General features: G+C 40.1%; 1 protein-coding gene across 4 annotated transcripts in view; it reads left to right on the top strand.

Moving 5' to 3' along the window:
- ranbp2 (RAN binding protein 2) overlaps window positions 1-20,078 on the top strand; it is a 73,014-nt gene that overhangs the window by 34,472 nt on the left and 18,464 nt on the right. For 3 of the 4 annotated variants that reach the window (XM_059964360.1, XM_059964359.1, XM_059964361.1), the window contains exons 21-25: window positions 6,058-6,195; window positions 6,954-7,037; window positions 7,114-7,203; window positions 10,961-11,160; window positions 11,553-11,766. In XM_059964360.1, the coding sequence (XP_059820343.1) occupies window positions 6,058-6,195; window positions 6,954-7,037; window positions 7,114-7,203; window positions 10,961-11,160; window positions 11,553-11,766 (726 nt within the window). Of the gene's footprint in view, window positions 1-6,057; window positions 6,196-6,953; window positions 7,038-7,113; window positions 7,204-7,291; window positions 7,373-10,960; window positions 11,161-11,552; window positions 11,767-20,078 lie in introns of those variants that run through there. The other variant, XM_059964362.1, reaches the window with a different exon arrangement.

Below are 20,078 nucleotides of genomic sequence, written 5' to 3'. Positions count from 1 at the left end.
TGGTTGTATTTGCTTTCCTCAAGGTATCATCTGCCTTGCTAGTTACTTTCCCATGGTTCTCCCAAAAGCATATGATAGCTCTGTCTTATTAGTGTTGTCCATCTGGTTATATGTTCCAAACTTTTCCTACTGTAGCAGCTAACAATATGGCTCTCATCACTGATTGATATTTTGCCTTTTAACTAGCTGTGATTTGTTGGTGTTGCTATGGTTATCATACAAGTAAAATGAAAATGCCACAACAATTTTCTGTTCATGGAATGCATGTAATATCATATCTTAATTTAATCTTTCCTTGTATTGCCCTCGTACCTGGAGTGGACAATCAATTCCTGGTGTCAATGCCAGCATAGTTTCATTTTCTGAATCTTTATCCATAGAATCGTATTAAACTATGAAGCTATTGAGGTTTCTAATACTGAAGTCAATATTGAGTGTTTGTTTATTTTAATGACAGCATTTGTTTGCCTCTTCTGTAATGCCTTGCTTAAGTGCAGTTACAATTCATAGTACAGTAGATAGAAGAAAAAGTAGAGTGGCTTTCATCACATATCTGAGGGCACTTAAACAACAGTCTCTGCATGTCAATTTTTTTTCACTCAAGTTTGAAGTTATACAACATTCTTGTACATGTAGAAAACAAATGTGTGAAAGCCTATGCTTAAACAAGCACCATGGGCATTCTTTCAAAAGTATTCTTGTCCTTTAATTTCATCACCAGAGACTCACTTCTGTACATGTTCAAGTTGCTTTTAAGCTCTATAAGCAGCTGGAACTTCTGCTTTTTAGAGTTCATGAGTACAAGCATGGTTAGGTTTTGAGTAAATACCCGCAATTCTAACATCAATGTTGCTTCCCCCTTCAATGCACATAACATTGCAAAGCTTTCCATACTTGAAGTAAAATAATTTGGTACTAAATTGCATTTTTGATGCAGAGTATAAATGCTCCACTAATGCAATTGTTGTCACATTACTTAACAGTGAATTTTGTTGGCATCTTAGCTAATAATGGAAAACATAACTTAAGTTTAATGGCTTGCAACGATTATCCAGCCTCCTGATTGAGAACACTGGTTAATCCAATAGATACACATTTTAAATAACTAATTCATTTTTGGAGCATTTCAAGCTAAAATTTAATACTGATTATAGTTTATGAATCTTCTGTGCTGTGAAATTAGTATTTGTAATGATGTGGTTTTGATTTAGTTGAGGCATGGTGATGTTTTCCAAGTACTGCTTTATAGTTAGCAAGCTCTTAATTAATGGAACTTGTATAGGGAAAAGTGAAACTGAATCACTGCCAAAATTTGTTAAACATTGGATGTAAAACAAGTCATGCAAGAAATCTTAATGTGTATTAAAATGCATATTTGTTTAGCATAGTCATTTAGTTCATTGTATTCAATGCCTTTTTTAAAAAAAATACACTCAGGCCCCACAAGTATTTTCACTTTTTACAGTCTCATTTTCTAAATTTAAGATGTATTGAAGTAGGATTTTCTGAGCTAATTTACAAACATTGTGCATAATATCAAATTAAGAAATTCCAAAACCTGTTAACAATTTACTTAAAAATTATGACACAGAAAAACTATTCATCCCCTATTTACTACGCTAACTTCTTTGGAGTGCATTATATTACTGTAGCTCACCCAATTTGTTGATGTAGAAAATTGGCAGATCAACTGTTTTCAATGAATTCATACAAACAAATACCCTCCTCTCTCTGTAAGTTATAATAGTATGGTAGATTTTCAATAGACCAAGTCAAAATGCAGATATAAGCGTTTTCAAGACAAGTCGGGGAAATGATAATAGAGAAGCACAAATCTGGGGAAGGGTACAAGCCCATTTCAGATGCATTCCTCTGAGTATACAGTCCATCATGACAAAGTGGAAAAAGTATGAAACCACAGCCAAACTGCCGAGTTCAGGCTGCCCTTCTAAAGCTAGTCACCAGAGAAGAATGATACTTTTAAGAGAGGTTACTGTGATGCCAACAGTCACTCTGAGCTACAGAAGTAGGTGGTTGCAACTAGAGGTGAAGTTCCTGGCTCCACAGTAACAAAGACTGTACACAAAAAGGATATTTATGGAAGAGTGGCAAGGCAGAAGTCCTAGATTTTAAAAAGTGTATCCTTACCCATAACAAATAAAAAGTCTGCAGATGCTGGAATCCAAGCACACACAAAATGCTGGAGGAACTCGGCAGGCCAGGCAACATCTATGGAAAAGAATATAGTCAATGTTTTGGGCCGATACCCTTCAGGCTTGGAGAAAAAAGATGGAATCTGTTAAAAGGTGGAGGGAGGGGAGGAAGAAATACAAGGTGATAAGTGAAACTGGGGGGTTAGGGAGATCCCATCCCCTTCTCTATTCCTCCATCTCTGCTGCATCTGCTCTCAGGATGAAGCTTTCCATTCTAGTTTGAAGGAAATGTCCTCCTTCAAAGAAAGGGGATTCCCTTCCTCCATCATCAACACTGCCTGCAACTGCATCTCTTCTATTTCATATATGTCTGCCCTCACACTATCCTCCTGCTATTCCACCTACCACCCCACCACCCTTCACATCCAGCTCATAATTCTCCGTAACTTCTGCCATTTCCAGTAGGATCCCACCACCAGGCACATCCTCCCTCCGCCCCCCCCCCCCCCACCCCACTTTCTGTAGGGATTGCTTCCTATGCAACTCCCTTGTTCATTTGTCTCTCCTGGCACTTATCCTTGCAAGCAGAACAAGTGCTAAACCTGCCTTTAGACCACCTCCCTCACTACCATTTGGGTCCCCAAACAGTCCTTCCAGGTGAGGCGACACTTCGCCTGTGAGTCTGTTGGGGTCATCTGTATCCGGTGCTCCCAGTGTAGCCTCCTGTATATTTGTAAGACCCAATGTAAAATAGGAAACCGCTTCTCCGTGCACCTACGCTCCATCCACCAGAAAAAGCGGAATCTCCCAGTGGCCACCCATTTTAATTCCACTTCTCATTCCCATTCTGACGCGTCAGTCCATGGCCTTCTCTACTGTCATGATCAGGTTGTGGGAGCAACATCTTGTATTTGGGTAGCCTGCAACATGATGGCATGAACATTGATTTCTCAAACTTCTGGTAATGCCCCCCACCCTCACTCTTCACCGTACCCCATTCCTATTTCCCTCCCTCCTTATCTCCTTACCTGCCCATCACCTCTCTCTGGTGCTCCTTCCCCTTTTCTTTCTTCCATGGACTTCTGTCCTCTCCTAACAGATTCCCCTTTCTCCAGTCCTGTATCTTTCATTAACCAACTTCCCAGCTCTTAACATCACCACTCCCCATCCGTACCACCTTGTGATTTTTCCCCTTCCCCCCCCCACTTTCTAACTCTGACTCCTCATCTTTTTTTCCCCAGTCCTGATGAATGGTCTCAGCCTGAAACGCCAAGTATACTTTTTTCCATAGATGCTGCCTGGGCTGCTGAGTTCCTCTAGCAGTTTGTATATCCTTTTCCCATAAAGAGTTTGCAATGTATCACTTAGAGGGAGAAGGATACTGTGAAGAGATGAAAGAAGGTCTTGTGGTCGGATGTGACTAGAATGGAACTTTATGGCCTCAACACTAAATAGCATGGGTGGCGTAAATCTAATGCGCATTTGCCGCGTAACACCATCCCTACTGTAAAGTATGGTGGACGTGGTATCATGCTCTGGGTATGTTTCTCAGCAAATCTGGTCAGGATTAATAAACTCATCTCGGGCTTCCAGCCAGATACAGATAAAGATTATAACCAGTGTTCCAATGACAAACTGCCATCTTATTCAGGGATGATGCCTGAGAATGTCTCAAAAGCCATTGGTGCAGCACAGTAGTTGTTGGACTATCTGGTAAAGGAAACCATTGAAATAAAACTGGAGGGAAAGCATTTTAACTGAGGCAAAGATCTCACTCCAAGTAGGAAATGGAATTTGATTGTAAATAACGTGGGAGAGCAGAAACCTGATTGGATGAGGACTAACCAATCAGGAGGGATGGACTGCAGGGTATAAGTACCACTGGACTAGACATGCCTAGGCATCATTCCTGAAGATGGCAGAGTTTGTCTTCGAAATGTTGATTGTAATTGATACTTGTACCTGGCTGGGAGCCCGAGAAGAATTTATTCACTATATATCCCAGGAAAGCACTAGATCCTTTTTCATTAGTCAGGGTTGTTGGGAAGATGAATGCCGCTAAATACAGAGAACCTGGATTAAAAACCTGCTAGCTTATGCCAGAAAACTTAAACTGGGGAGGAAACTTGTCTTTCAGGAGGACAACAACCCAAAGCACACAGCCAGAGCAACCATAAAGTTGGCTTCAAATGAATAAAATTGAGAGTACCAACCTTGACCTGACTGAGTATCTCTGGCAAGTCCTCAAGATTGCTGTCCACTGCCGGTCCCCAACTAACCTGGCTCAGCTTGAGCAATTTTGCAAGGAGGAATGGGCAAATCTTGCTCTATCATATTAAGAAAAGCTAACAGATTTATCCCAAAAGACTATTGGCTGTAATTACTGCTAGAGGTGGTCAATTCAGTACTGAGCAAAGGGGAATGAATACTTTTGAACAGCTGACATTTCAGATTTTGGATATTTAGTTTTTCCGTTTGTTCTTGGACTCTACAATGGAGGGGGGGGGGAGAAAGGAATGTGATTCACAAATAAAAATTCTCAGTTGAATTGATCAGAATCCATAATTGTAATACTGATGTGAACAAAGGGTTTGGGGGCTGAATACTTTCAAAATGCACTGTGTTTTCTATAAAGCTGTCAAACTCATTCAGTTTTATTAAAGTTTCTGATAGCCGTGCAAATTTTTAAAGATGTAAATCAGCTGAACTTTTTGAAGTTGCTTTTGAATTTTCTTCTCTTTTCTCTCCCACTCCTTCCCATCTCAAAATTAATTTCCAGTTCTTCATTGCTAAATGAGGATGTTCTCAACATTCCATGTCCTTTGATTACTGGAGATGTGGGGTAGCGTAATGGTTAGCACAATGCTTTACAGCATTGGTCGAAAGATTGGGGTTCTATTCCTATCGTTATCTGTAAGGAGGAGATTTTTGTGTTCTCCCCATGACTGCATGAGTTTCCTCAGAGTACTGTGGTTTCCTTCCACATTCCAAAGAAGCACTGTTCAGCTTCTGTTAGTGAGCTGTGGGCATGCTATGTTGGTGCTGCAAGAGTGGTGAGATTTGAGTGCTGCCCAGCACAGTCCTCACTGATTTGTGTCAAATTAAATGACACATTTCACTGAATGTTCCAACGTAAATGTGTCAAATAAGCTAACTTTATAACCTATACTGCCAAGTGGAATATATTTCTCAGAAATGGAAAAGCAACAATCAAATTACCACCTCATACTCAAAAATTAGAATGGAAGTCCAGCTCATTATTTCACTTTGGAGCCTTGGCAACATTCGGAGGAATCCTTGTTACATACACCTATTTTTATGGTATATATCTACCTGCGTCTCTATTTGGATTAGTCTATTGCATTCCTTCCAAGACCAGTCTATCTCTTGAAAGATCAAGTGTTCTACAGTGTTCTCACCTACTTCAAAGTTCTTGGGTGGAATCCATTGAATGCCGAAGATTTTAAGTTGATGATACATTTTATCTTGCAATGCTACTTTCTTGCTTTAATGAACAGAATGCGACACTGAATTGTCAGCCTGGATATTATTCCAAAGGCTCCGAAATTGGAAGGCCCCAACAGACTTTCTTCTGTCTCACAGTCTCGTGCCATGTCTTGCCTATTAACATTGTTATTGCTCTTGGTAAGATTCACTCCCATGGAAGCAATGTGGTTCTTTTGTCTCATTTCATTTCCTAAGCTAAACCTAAATTTGAATTTTAATAATTTGAATGAGGCAACACTGAGTATAAAGTGTTGCTTCATTTCTTGCACTAGAAATGGATTGATCAATTAACATCATGTCAATGCCTCTGCCTAGATCTTGGTTCATTATCATTGTTATTTGGATTTGTGTCCTCTTGCATAAATTTTGTTTTCTAATGCAATTAATTCCTCTTTAGTTGAAGACAAAGACCTACAGATTATTTTTGCATCTGTACCCACACCTGAACAAGAAGCTCTTGCAAAAGAACTGAAGCTTCCTCCAACGTTTTTTTGCTACAAGAACAAACCTGGCTATGTTAGTGATGATGAAGATGGTAAGACTTGTAGATGTTTGTCTATCTTGCTGATAAAAGGTCAGGTTGTATGTATGTGTTTTTGTTTGTGTGTGTGTGTGTGTGTATATATATAATATAATATAGTTGCTAAGCACTTAATTCAAAACTTAAACTAAAATTTCCTCAGTATTTTTCCCTGTCTACATCTCCGTCTAATTCCACTTGTTTTTATATTTGCTTTTTTCCATCATTTGCTCCTCTCTCACTATTTTCTAACCTACATTGGCATCTTGTTGAGCATTGCTGCAATGTTGTTACTTTCATTCATGTTTTTAAATTTGTCTGTGGCTTTTCTAATCTCCATCATATTCATACCCATTGTAATTGTGGCATCTTGTTCATCCTAAATGTAACTTGGTGGTTTTGACTTTGGCAAGGAAAATATTTTGAATTTGCTACATAAATGATTTTCTCTTTTATCTGGTATTTCAGATATTTATGATTTGCTGTGCTAAAGGTGTTAAAAGGGTTGTTGTTGTTGAGTGCCTCACTTTGTGTATGGTGGCGCAGGAAGTCCTTCCATCTGCACTGTATGGATTAAAAAAAACTGATGAAACTACTCTTTTTGATTAGGTTATGTGGTTACTATGTGTATGGAAATAAGTTTTCTTAAAATACAGGTTTTTTTCCATTTAAGAGGAAAAACTATCAAATGTATCAGACAAATTTGCTAATTAGATTTCTTTTGGTCTTGAATTTCACGTAGCAAACTAATGTTAAATTATTCCTCTTTTAAGATGAAGACTATGAAACTGCAGTCAAAAATCTCAATGGAAAATTATATCCAGATAAGCCCCAACGGCAAAAATCAGCTATCACAGGTACAGATAAAACACTTCAAACTATCTTTTAAATTAAAAATGCAGGTTAATTTACCTAAGAATTTTCCAAACCTAGGTAAAAGCTTGAGAACTAACGTGAAACTGGTTCCAGGTGGATCAGGGGGACAATTGGCTACTCTTGACTCAGAATGTGTGTCTGCACCAGGTAAATAAATTTCTTCATCTAAGCTCTCTTTTTGGACTAAAATAACTTTAACTCCAGTATTCATACTTAAAGTCAGCTGATAGAAGTCTTGGTAAAAATCTACACCCAGATCAGTGTAATGATTGGCTTCATCAAGATGCATCTCAACAAGAAGTCTCCAGTAAAACAGGTACACATTTTATACAAACAATACTGTCTCTTTTTTGATCATGTAAAAGTTCTAATTCCTAGCATCTTTTCAAGGCATTTTCTTGAAATCAACTGATACCAAGTTATGTTATAATGAAAAGGAGCAAAAGTCCTGTATGATAGGTATACTTTTTTTGCAGTTTTGTAATTGTCTGCTGGAATTCGTGATACCAATTTTTAGCAGTTGATGTCATTTTTAGAAATACATTTGGATATTTTAACAAGTAGTTTCATTCTTGATGTCGATCTAAATGGATCGACTTACGATTTTCAAAATAGATTGAGTTGAAACGAAATTGCCAGCAATTGTACTCCTAAAGTAATCTGTTGTTAAATATAGGGCAAAGGCTTAGGATATTTTAGCCAATGTGTGTGATAACATTGCTTCAAAGCTCAACTATATTAGATGCTAGGCTGGGTATTGTTAATGAGGAAGTGAAGGAGTAATGCGAAATATTCTCCATTAGGTCTTTTAAGAGGCTCCTAAATAGGTACATGGAGCTTAGAAAAATAGTAGCCCTAGGTAATTTCTAAAATAAGTACATTTCTGGCACAGCATTTTGGGCTGAAGGGCCTGTATTGTGCTGTAGTTTTTCTATGTTTCTATGTTAGTTCTGTTCAGGACACCAAAATCTGAGGGGCATTGGTACTGCTGAAGACTTAAAGGGTTGGACACAGTTTAAGTGACTTCACAGCAAATCTTGGCCAGATCTTTGTGCTGTGATTTGGAGCAATGGGGCCTCAGTGAGTGGTAGAAGTTGATGAAAAGGACTGGTGAGATCGGTTGTTTTGGAATAGATGGGAGTTTGGTTAGGAGGTCAAGGGGCAGATGCTAGTAGGAAAACAATATATTTGAGTGAGGTTCCAACCCTAGGCTGGGATCTGTCTGAGATAGCTATTAAAATGTGTCTGTCCTATTGATTGGTATGTATCAAGCAATGTTACCTAATTTGTCTTGGTGCTCTTAAGGAATGTCCTTAGGAATTGGATGATTCTACAAATACCTGTGGTGTTGCATATTGGTGCAAGAGGATTCAACTTTTAGTGATTTACTACCACTTTGTAAATTGTATTAATGCAAGAAGCATAACTTCTGATTTCTAGACAGTTAGAAAATTAAACTCAATTTAAATAAGTAGCTCTTCAACCATGGTTTCCATCTGTTACTATTTTGTCTCATCCAATATGGGGAGCTCTTTAATCACCATAGAACTGGTGATCCAGTTTAGAAAAACAAAGTTGAACTGTCATCTGAGATTTTCTACAAGAAGAATTGAGGCAGAATCCAACAGCAATATCTTTTTAAGATAGTGGTTAGTTAGTTCTGTCTGGTCTTAGAAATTCTTAGATGTGCATGAGCACAGTCAAATATAGGGAGACTGTTTAGGGATCCAAAAATAAGCATAAGCAAGATGGACTTGCGAACAGCTTGTAAAATTGAAATAAAAACAATTCTGAAGCTGCTTAACAGATCAAGCAGCCTCTGGAGAGAGAAAAACTGAGTCATGTGAGCAGTGAATGCAGTACACTAAATAAAAAGGAGAGCAGATGAGCTATTGAAAATCATCCTTGGGTCGCTGGATGAAAGAGAAGGGCACCTTTGTCATCTGGATTCTCTTCATCATAATAATTATTCCTGGCCTGCTGAATTCTTTGCAATTTCAAACACACTGCTTTTTCACTTTTTCCAATTCTGACAAAAGATCATTGACTTGAACTTTGAACATTCTCTGTCTTTCCACCCCTCTCCCCACGCTCCCCCCCCCCCCCCCCCGATCCTCTGCATCTCGAGCATTTCCGGTTTATTTTGGATTCCTATCCACTGGTGTGTTGTCTTTAGACTGATAAAGTTAGCTTGTTTTGAATTCTTATTGTTTTGTTGACTTCCAAGCCTTGAACAAAAGAGAATGATGTGAGGAAATGGGTATAATCTTTTTGTAAAAATAGCTTTTACAGATTAGAATATACAGTACTGTGCAAAAATCTTAGGCTTTAGGGAAAAAATTCTGTATAGCAGAAGTGCTTTCAAAAATAAAATGTTTCAGAATATCAAAAAATTTACTATGAAGAGCAGTAAACAGTAAAAAAATACATTAAATCAATATCTGGCATGGCCACCCTTTACTTTTAAAATTGCATCAATTCACTTAGGCACACTTTTATGCAGTTTTATAAGAAAATCAGCTGGTAGGTTGTTCCAAGCATCTTGGAGAACTTGCACAGCTATTCTACAGACTTTGGCTGTTTCACTTCTGTTTTTCAGGGCAATCCCAGACATCCTCAATGATGTTGAGTTTTGTGGTCTGTAGTTGCAGAACTGCTTGTTCTTTTCACTGAAGATAGTTCTCTTTGACCTTGGCCATGTGTTTGGAGTCATTGTCCTCCTGCAGAATGAAGTTGGGAGTGATCAGATGCTTCCTGACAGTATTGTGTGATGAATGAGAGTCTGCATGTACTCAGCATTGAGGATTCCATTAATTCTGGCCAGATCACCATATCAATTTGCAGAAGTGCAGCCCCAAACCTGCAGGAGACGTCAGCCATGCTTCACTGTTGGCTACACGCATTCATGTAGTGCTCTCCAACTCTTCTACAGACAAACTGCCTCCTATTTGAGCCAAAGATTCAAATTTTGATTCCCAGTCCTTGAGTTTTTGTGCATGGGTGAGTCTCTTGGCTTTGTTTCCAATTTGGAGGAATGGCTTTTTGGCAGCAACTCTTCCATAAAGGCCACCTATGACAAAACTTTTCTAGACTGTAGAGGGTGTACTTGGGTTCCAGTGGTTTCAGTGAATTCAGAGCTGATAGCAGTGCTGGACCAGATTTAGAAGATACATCAGTTTGATGCATCCCTCTCACTCAGTTTCTGTGTCCGCCCACTGCATTTCTGGTCCTCAGCTTTGCCTGTTTCTTTGTGCTTTTTCAGAAGAGCTTGGGCAGCACATCTTGAAACTCCTGTCTGCCACAAAATTTCTGCTTGGCAGAGCCCTTGCCGATGCAGGATGACCACATTGTATCTTGTTATGATGATCCTTAACATTTTGTAAGAACCGATTTGAAAGTTAAACTGTCACATCTACCACACCCTCACCTTTTAGTTTGGTTGTCCTTCGTCCAGTTTGAGTCTTCCAACAGCCATTTCTGTTTCAGTTAATCAGTTTAGTTCATTCAAAATCATTGTCATTGAACATTAGCATCCTGTTTGTTACTTTGTTCAATCATGCACTGGGCTGAATTTTGACAGTAATATAGTTTTTATTTGATTAGTAGTCCATTATTTTATATGGTATTTAATGAAACAAGCATTTTTCTGTTGCATTTCTTTATTTTTGGAAAATGAGAGTTTGAAAATTTTGCTCTTTTTAAATTAAAAATTAAAATTAAAATTTGCTCTTTTCTACTGACACTAATGCAGAAGAAAAAATTGTATAAAAATCCATGGAGTTCAAGACATTTGCACAGTACTGTAGTGTATTATGTGGTAACTAATGCTAAAAGTGTTTTGTTTAAAATCAAGATTGGGATGAAATTTTCCTAGTGTTTTGTGACCATCCTGCTACTTTTGTAGGCTCCAGTGTGGGTAATCTGGAAGATGGTGACAGTGACTGTTTCATTGTCTGGGAGAAATTGCCAACAGATGAACAGAGGATGAAAGCTGAAAGTCTGCTGCTCCCTTCTACCTTCTTTTGTGGTTTAAGCAGCGATACAGAAGGAGAGAAGGATGATGATGACTTTGAGACTGAAATTAGAAAAATCAGGGACTTTCAGGTGAAATTAAAAATATCATCTTTGTAATCAATTAACTCTTGAACAGTGTATCAAATTTCAATTTGTAGCTGGATGACTATATTAAAATATTGGTCCTTATTTCATAAATTGCATCTTTCATAGGAATAACTTTTGTCAGTTAGCAACAATAAGACTATATGTCTAGCGAAGTTAGACGAAGTTAGCCGGTGTTCTATTTTCTGTCTGAACTGTGTTATATATTAATATTTCATTCATGTTTTGTTTGGCTTAAAATGTTCACATGATTTCTAAATTAATCCACTGAGGTTTCATAGAGCTTAATTAGAGCAATGGTGTTTTTAATTTGCATACTAATAATTATTGCAGGTGAACCATCCATTTTAACCGCAATAATTTTCTTGTAACTATAGATTGCTCAAGAAGGGCACATCAGCAGCTCCACTGACGCACAGTCTACAGTACAGTTGAATAAACAGACAATGGATATACCAGCTGCTGTTTCAAGGATTGAACCAGACTCCACAACAAATTCCATACCGAAGGCAGAATTTCCAGCATCAGATGATGGCAGCCCCATTGATTTGTCAGCTAGAAAAGAAATGGAACCAGATTCTACCACTCAGGGTACAAAAAAAATGGGATGAATTAATATGGAATTGTTTTCAATTGAATGTAATGGGATGTTAGTGGACCTCCAGATTTATTAACAGGGAAGTTATTAGGAGGGAAGTAAGAGGAAATATTTCCATTTATAGGGAACCATTAATTGATGGCATTGTAGAGCAAGAATTTGAATTGTTCTGAAACCTATTAAGCTGCTGACCCTGGGGAGCTAAAGTTTTCTCATACTGCTTATGCAGCCTGTTCTTATTGAACTAGTGGCAAGGCTTTCAGTATAGATGAACCTTTAATTTGCTTATTTTAAAGATTATATTTCCGTCACCACCTCTGAAGAGAAACAAAAATTAGTTTTCAGAGAATTTTGCAATGAAACATTAAATATAGTGAACCAACACAGCCTTGATAATTAAGAAATGCAAAGTCTAACAATTCTCAGGGTGAAGTAATTTTTTTTCTCTCATATCAGAATTAAGAACAGAATAGGAGTAGGAGTAAACCATCTGGCCTGTCAAGCCTGCTTCACCATTCAATAAGATCGTGGATGATTTGGCCATGAACTCATCTCTACCTACCTGCCTTTTCCCCATAACCCTTAATTCCGCTGCTATGCCAAACTCTACTCAACCTTGTCTTAAATATATTTACTGAGGTAGCCTCCTGCTTCATTGGACAGAAAATTCCACAGATTCACCACTCTCTGGGAAAAGCAGTTCCTCCTCGTCTCTGTCCTAAATCTACTCCCTGGAATCTTGAGTCCATGTCCCCATTGAATGACTGGCCTTTATTTTGAGACTGTCTGTTGGTTCTTGATACCCCAGTTAACAGAAAAAGCTCAATGTTCATCTAAAAAAACTTCCAAAAATTTTGTGTATGTTTCATCTCTAAGGCCAGTACACAAAACTGTAGGCCCATTCTCAGCGAAAAACCTGCCATCCCTGGAGTCAATCTGTTGAACCTTAGTTGCACCTCCTCTACTGCAGATATATCTTTCCTTGGCTATGGAAACCATATGTATACAAATTTCTGTATGTAGAATCATTGGGGCCCATATAATTGGAGCAAGATGACTAATCATGTGTTTTTTTGCATTAGAGGTGAGCTTATTTGCCTTCCTACTTGCTGTATCTCCAGTTTAACCTGGTGATTTGTATACACTAACACCCAGGACCCTCTGAATACCTTTTTAATCTCTCACTTTTTGAAATACTTCATTTCAAAGTGGATGGCTTCACATTTTTCAGTATGTTCCATATACTTTGTTCTTGTCTGTTCATTAAACCAGTCTACACCCCCTGAAGCTTCTGCATTCTCCTAATAACCAGCAGTTCCACTCAGCTTTGAATTGTCAGCACGCTTGTGTGTATGTATGTATATGGGTCCATGAACTTCACTATTCTACTTCTGAACCATTTAATTATTGTAACTTTTTGGGGTTTTTTTGTCTTGCACTGTGGTGCTGTCATAAAATTAATTTCATACCATGTCAATGAAAATGAATCTGATTCTGAACTAATCAGCTCATTCAAATATCAGATATACATTTTGAATGGCTGGGAGCCCACCTTTAATGTCAATGCACTGTCCACGTCCCTCGTAACATCATGACAAAGCAGTGGAAACTAAATGCTTGTTTGGCACACCGTCTTAACATCCCATGTCATTAAGAAAGCTCATCACTTTCTGAGGAGGCTGAAGAGAGCTGGACTATACTCATGTCCTTCTACAGATATGCAGTCGAGAGCATCATAACATGCTGCATCACGACTTGATATGGAAGCTGCACTACAGCATACAAAAAGGCTCTGCAACAAGCAGTCAGAACTGCCCAACGCATTACTGGCTCTGGCCCATCCACCATCAAGTACGTAGCCACAGAAAGGTGGTGGAAAAGGGATCATGCAAGATCCCACCCACCCTACTCATCGATTTTCATCACACTTCAATCAGGGATGAGGCTACATAGCATCCATGTCAGGACTACAAAACTCAAAAACTGTTACTTTTCCCAAACAGTAAGGCTGATCGATACCTCTACCCACTAACTCACCCCTCCACAACCTACACCACCACTACTTCATAATTTCCTATCAGTCACCTTGTATACAGACACTCCTGTGTCTAACGTCACTTTACAGACATACAATCAATCTATGTATATATTTTGTGTATTTATGTTTATTGTGGTTTTTTTATTATTGTGTTTGTTGTGCCTTTTTTTAAAATGCTGCATCGAATCCGAAATAACAATTTTGTTCTCCTTTACACTTGTGTACTGGAAATAACATTAAACAACTTGAATTTAGCATACCACTTAACACCATTTCCAATACAGAAATAGCCTATTTATTCCAACTGTTTATTAATCTGCAATAATCAAATTTATTTAAAAATTAAGTGGTGCCTTATTGAAAACATTCTGAAAGTCCCAAGACATACCAACTGGTCTACTTATTCTTTGTTACAACTTCAAAAGGCTCTTGTGTATTTTGGAGATGCGATTGCTGTTTCATAAATCCATGAATATTCTGCTTTATTTATTTATCTTTTTTTGAGATATGGTGTGGAATAGAACCTTCAAGCAGCACTGTCCAGCAACCCCCAATTTAACCCTTTCCTAAACACAGGACAATTTACAACAACATATTAACCAACTAACCAGAACACCTTTGGACTGTGGGAGGAAACCGGAGCACCCAGAGAAAACCCACACATTCCACAGGGAGAACATACAGACTCCTTACCAATGACATCAGAATTGAACTCAAAACACCTCCCCGAGCTGAACTGGCATCACATTAACGACCACACTGCAGTGTGGCCACTTCCTTTATGAGCAGTTCCAGCATTTTTCTTACTACTGATACCATGCCAATTTGATCTGTAACTCCTTCTTTCCTACTGGATTGGATAGAGGGATTGCAAGTGCCGTCTTTTAAATTGTGGGAACTACTTTGTGTACTCTTGAAGATAAATAACCAGTGGGTTCAAAGGTGCACAGAAATACACAGTTATAGAGTTCCTCTTGTCCTTGCCTACCACTCTATCAGCCTTCTCATCCAACGCATTCTATGCAACTTCCGTCATCTCCAAAGGAAACCTACCATCAAACCTATCTTTACCTCTGCCTTCCCTCCCCCCACCACAGCTTTCTGCAAGGATCATTCCCTCTGTGATTCCCTTATTCATTTATCCCCACTTATCCCTGCAAGTGGCCAAATTGCTACAGCTCATCTCATTTCCCATTCAAGGCCCCAAATAGTCCTTTAACGTGAGGCAACAGTCCAGCTGCGAATACACTGGGGTCCTGTATTAATTCTGGTGTTCGCATTGAGGCCTCCTTGGTGAGACCCATCGTAAACTGGGAGACCACTTTGTTGAGCACCTCTGCTCCATCTGCCAAAAGCAGAACCTCCCACCAGTCTAACATTTAAATTTCAATTCCCGTTGTCGGTCCATGGCTGCTTCTGGTGCCACGATGAGGCCAACCTCTGAGTGGAGGAGCAAAACTGTATTCTGTCTGAGTAGCTTCCAACTTGATGGCATGAATACAGATTTCTCCTTCCTGTTTATATAAAAAAAAGTCCATCCCCTTTCCTCCTCCTATTCCCCACACTGGCATCTTGCCTCTTCTCACCTGCCCATCACCTCCCACAGGCCCCGCTCCTTTCTCCTATGGTCTTCTCTCCTCTCCCATCAGATCCTTTTCTCTCCAGCCCTTTATCTTTCCTGCCACCTGGCCTCGCCTATCACCTTCCAGCTAGCCTCCTTCCCAACCCCCCCCCCCCCCCCCACACTTTTTTATTCTGATGTCTTCCCCTTTCCAGCTCCAAGGAAGGGTCTCTGACTGAAATGTCGGCTGTTTATTCATTTCCATAGGTGCTGCCTGATCTACTGAGTTCCTCCAGCAGATTGTTGCTTCAGATTCAGCATTTGCAGTCTCTTGTCTACTGTACCGAAGGCTATTTTTTTTTCACACATCAGAAAGTTAACATGGACCGAGTTTGGTGAAGGCACTCTTTGCTGATTTGGAAAGTTGTTCAAGCCTGACTGCAAGAACTGGCAACAGAGATTCACACTTCTTTGGAGTGCTTCCAGAGTACTGTTGATGATGGAGAGGAATTAATAGCTTCTGTGACTATTTAAAGAACAGCAAGGCTATTCTTCCAGTCTTTTAATACAAACCCAGACCTAGTTGAAGAATAACTGGCAATTTTCTGCTGTTAAACAATATGTACACTAGTTGCTTTGTCTGCATGACATGAAATACGGAATTCCTAGTGAAATGTTTTGATATGCTAGCAATGAGGCCTGCATATTAATATACTCTCTTTTGTAAAGGACCCATGTTAGTTTCACAATACCATTGTCTAGAACGGGTTAGAACCATAGAACACGACAGTGCAGGAACAGGCCATTTGGCCCTTCTAGTCCGTCAGAACTTTATTCCGCTAGTCCCATTGACCCGCACCCAGTCCATAACCCTCCAGACCTCTCTGATCCATGTATCTATCCAGTTTATTCTTAAATCTTAAGAGTGAGCCCACATTTACTACTTCAGATGGCAGCTCGTTCCACACTCCCACCACTGAGTGAAGAAGTTCCCCCTAAACCTTTCCACTTTCACCCTAAAGACATGTCCTCTCGTATTTATCTCTCCTATTCTAAGTGGAGCCTACTCACATTAACTCTGTCTATACCCCTCATAATTTTGTAAACCTTTATCAAATTACCCCTCATCAAGTCCTAACCTGTTCAATCTTTCCCTGTACCTCAACTCCTGAAGACCCGGCAACATCCTAGTAAATCTCTGCACTCTTTCAATCTTACTGCTATCCTTCCTATAGTTAGGTGACCAGAACTGTACACAATACTCCAAATTTGGCCTCACCAATGTTTTAAACAATCTCACCATAACATCCCAACTCCTATACTCAATACTTTGATTTATGAACGCCAGAATGCCAAAAGTCTTCTTTACAACCCTGTCTACCTGTGACGCCACTTACAGGGAATTATGTTTCTGAACTCCCAGATCCCTTTGTTCCTCCGCACCCCTTGGTGCCCTACCATTTACTGTGTTTGTCCTACCAAAATGCAACACCTCACACTTGTCTGCATTAAATTCCATCTGCCATTTTCTGGCCCATTTTTCCAGTTGGTCCCGATCCCTCTGCAAGCTTTGAAAGCCTTCTTCGCTGTCCACAATGCCTCCAGTCTTAGTGTCATTGGCAAACTTGCTGATCCAATTTACCAGATTATCACCTAGATCATTGATATAGACAACAAACAACAATGGTCCTTGCATAGATCCCTGAGGCACACCGCTAGTCACAGGCCTCCAGTCTGAGAAGTAGTCATCCATTACCACTCTCTTCTCCTACACAGCCAATTTCGAATCCAATTTACAACCTCTCCATTGATACTGAGTGTCTGAACCTTCTGAACTAACCTCCCATGTGGGACCTTGTCAAATGCCTTTCTAAAGTCCATGTATACAATAGCCACAGCCTTTCCTTCATTTACTTTCTTGGTAACCTCCTCAAAAAACTCTACAAGATTCATTAAACACGATCTACCACACAAAAAGCCATGCTGACTGTCCTTAATCAGCTCTTGACTGTGCAAATACTCGTATATCTGACCTCTCAGAACACCTTCCAATAATTTACCTACTACTGATGTCAGGCTCACTGGCCTGTAATTACCTGGTTTACTTTTGGAGCCTTTTTTAAAAATGGAACAACATGAGCTACCCTCCAATCCTCCAGCACTGCATCCATGGCTAAGGACATTTTAAATATTTCTGCCAGGGCCCCTGCAGATTTCTACACTAGTCTCTCTCAAGGTCCGAGGAAATATCATGTCAGGCCCAGGGGATTTATCTACCTTTATCTCCCCCATCTCGTGAGGCTCCACACATAGATGACCACTCTGATCTTCTGGAGGACCAATTTTGTTCCTTACTATCCTTTTACTCTTAATATACTTGAAGAAACCCTTCGGTTTACCTTCACATTACCTGCCAAAGCAACCTCATGTCGTCTTTTTGCTTTCCTGATTACCTTCTTTAGTATTTTCTTACTTTTTCAAGTACCTTATTTGTTCCTTGTTGCCTATACCTGCTATACTCCTTTCTTTTTCTTAACCAGATTGCCAATATCCCTTGAAAACCAAGGTTCCCTGTGCCTGTAAGCTTTGCCTTTAACCCTGGCAGGAACATGCAAACTCTGCACTCTCAAAATTTCGTCTTTGAAGGCCTTACACTTACTGAACACATCCTTGCTAGTAAACAACATCCCAATCCATTCTTCCTAGATCCTTTCTTATTTCCACAAAATTGGCCCTTCTCCAATTTAGAACCTCAACTTGAGGACCTGACCTATTCTTGTCCATAAGTAACTTGAAACTAATGATATTATGGTCACTGGACCTGAAATGATTGCCTACAGATACTTCTGTCACCTGACCTGTCTGGTTCCCTAATAGGAGATCAAGTATTGCATCCTCTCTTGTAGGTACCTCTAGAAATTGATTTAGAAAACTTTCCTGAACACATTTGACAAACTCCAAACCATCTAGCCCTTTCACATTGTGGGAGTCCAAGTCAATATGTGGAAAGTTAAAATTTTTTGTTTCTTACATCGGTCTGCTATCTCCCTACAGATTTGCTCCTCCAATTCTCTCTTGACTGTTGGGCAGTCTATAATACACCTTATTAGTGTGGTCACACCTTTCCCGTTCCTCAGCTCCACCCATATGCCTCGGTAGACAAGTCCTCTGGACAGCTGTGATATATTCCCTGGCTAGTAATGCCACTCTTCTCCCTTTCATCCCTCCCCCTCTATCACATCTGAAACAACAGAACCCTGGAACATTAAGCTGCCAGTCCTGCCCCTCATGCAACCAAGTCTCACTAATAGTAATAATGTCGTAATCTCACGTGCCAATCCACACCCTAAGCTCATCTGCCTTACCTACAATACTCCTTGCATTGAAATAGATGCACCTGAGAAAATTTCTATCACGTACAAACCTTTGATTTCTGTCTATACATGCAGTCCTTGCATGACCTTTATCCTCCTCCACCTCATTATCTGCTCTAACACTCTGGTTCCCCTTCCCCTGCAAATCTAGTTTAACCCACCCCCCCCCCCCCCCCTCCCAGAGCAGCACTAGCAAATCTATCTGAAAGGATGTTAGTCCCCCTCCAGTTCAGGTACAAACCATCTCGTTAGAACAGATCCCACCTTCCCTGGAACAAGGCCCAGTTGTCCAGAAACATGAAGCCTCCCTCCTGCACCATCTCCTTAGCCATGTATTTAGCTGCATTATCTTCATATTTCTAGCCTCACTAGCACGTGGCAGGGATAGCAATCCTGAGATTGCAACCTTGGAGGTCCTGTCCTTCAACTTTGCACCTAACTCCCTAAACTCTTTGCAGGACCTCTTCCTCCTTCCTATCCATGTCATTGGTCCATACATGGACCATGACATCTGGCTGCTCATCCTCCCTCCTGAGAATACGTAGAAGTCGATCCAAGATATCGCAGACCCTGGCACCAGGAAGGCAACAGACCATCGGGGATTCTTGATCTCTCCCACAGAACCTCTTATCTGTCCCCCTAACTATCAAATTCCCTATCACTACTGTTCTCCTCTTTTCTCTCCTTCCTTTCTGAGCTGAGGGTCCAGTCTCGATGCCAGAGTCGCAACCACTACAGCTTGTCCCTGGTAGGTTGTCCCCACCAACTGTATCCAAAACACTATACTTATTGTTGATGGGAATGGCCACGGGGTCCTCTGCTTTTTCTGTCTATTCCCCTTCCCTCTCCTGACAGTCAACTAGCTACCTGCCTTCTGCGTTTTAGGGGTGACTGTCTCCCTGAAACTCCTGTCTATTTCTCCCTCACGAATGATCCGAAGTTCATCCAGCTCCAGCTCCAATTCCCTAACTCGGTTTGTCAGGAGCTGCAGCTGGATGCGCCTTTTACAGGTGTAGTCATCAGGGACAATTGTGCTTTCCCTAACTTCCCACATACTGCATACAGAGCACTCGACTGTCAGAACTGCTGTCTCCATTACCTACTCCTAAGTTAATTAAATTAATTAAAGGAACTTACCCAGCCTTACCTCACTGGGAGCAAGCTCGTCCTCAGCCTCTTGAGCCAAAGCCTCAAAGTGCCACTCCTACCCTGAGCCACTCACACCACTGGCCGCTCCTCCTTTTATTTGTTCCTGCCAATTATATCAAGTACTCACTCCCTCTAATCAACACTGTTTAACCCTTCAGTTGCCCTCCACGCTCCTTTTAAAGC

The sequence above is a fragment of the Hypanus sabinus genome, chromosome 3 (genome assembly GCF_030144855.1).
Source record: "Hypanus sabinus isolate sHypSab1 chromosome 3, sHypSab1.hap1, whole genome shotgun sequence".
NCBI lineage: Eukaryota > Metazoa > Chordata > Chondrichthyes > Myliobatiformes > Dasyatidae > Hypanus > Hypanus sabinus.
The sequence above is the reverse complement of the archived record's forward strand: the minus strand, read 5'-3'. Positions and strand labels throughout refer to the sequence as shown.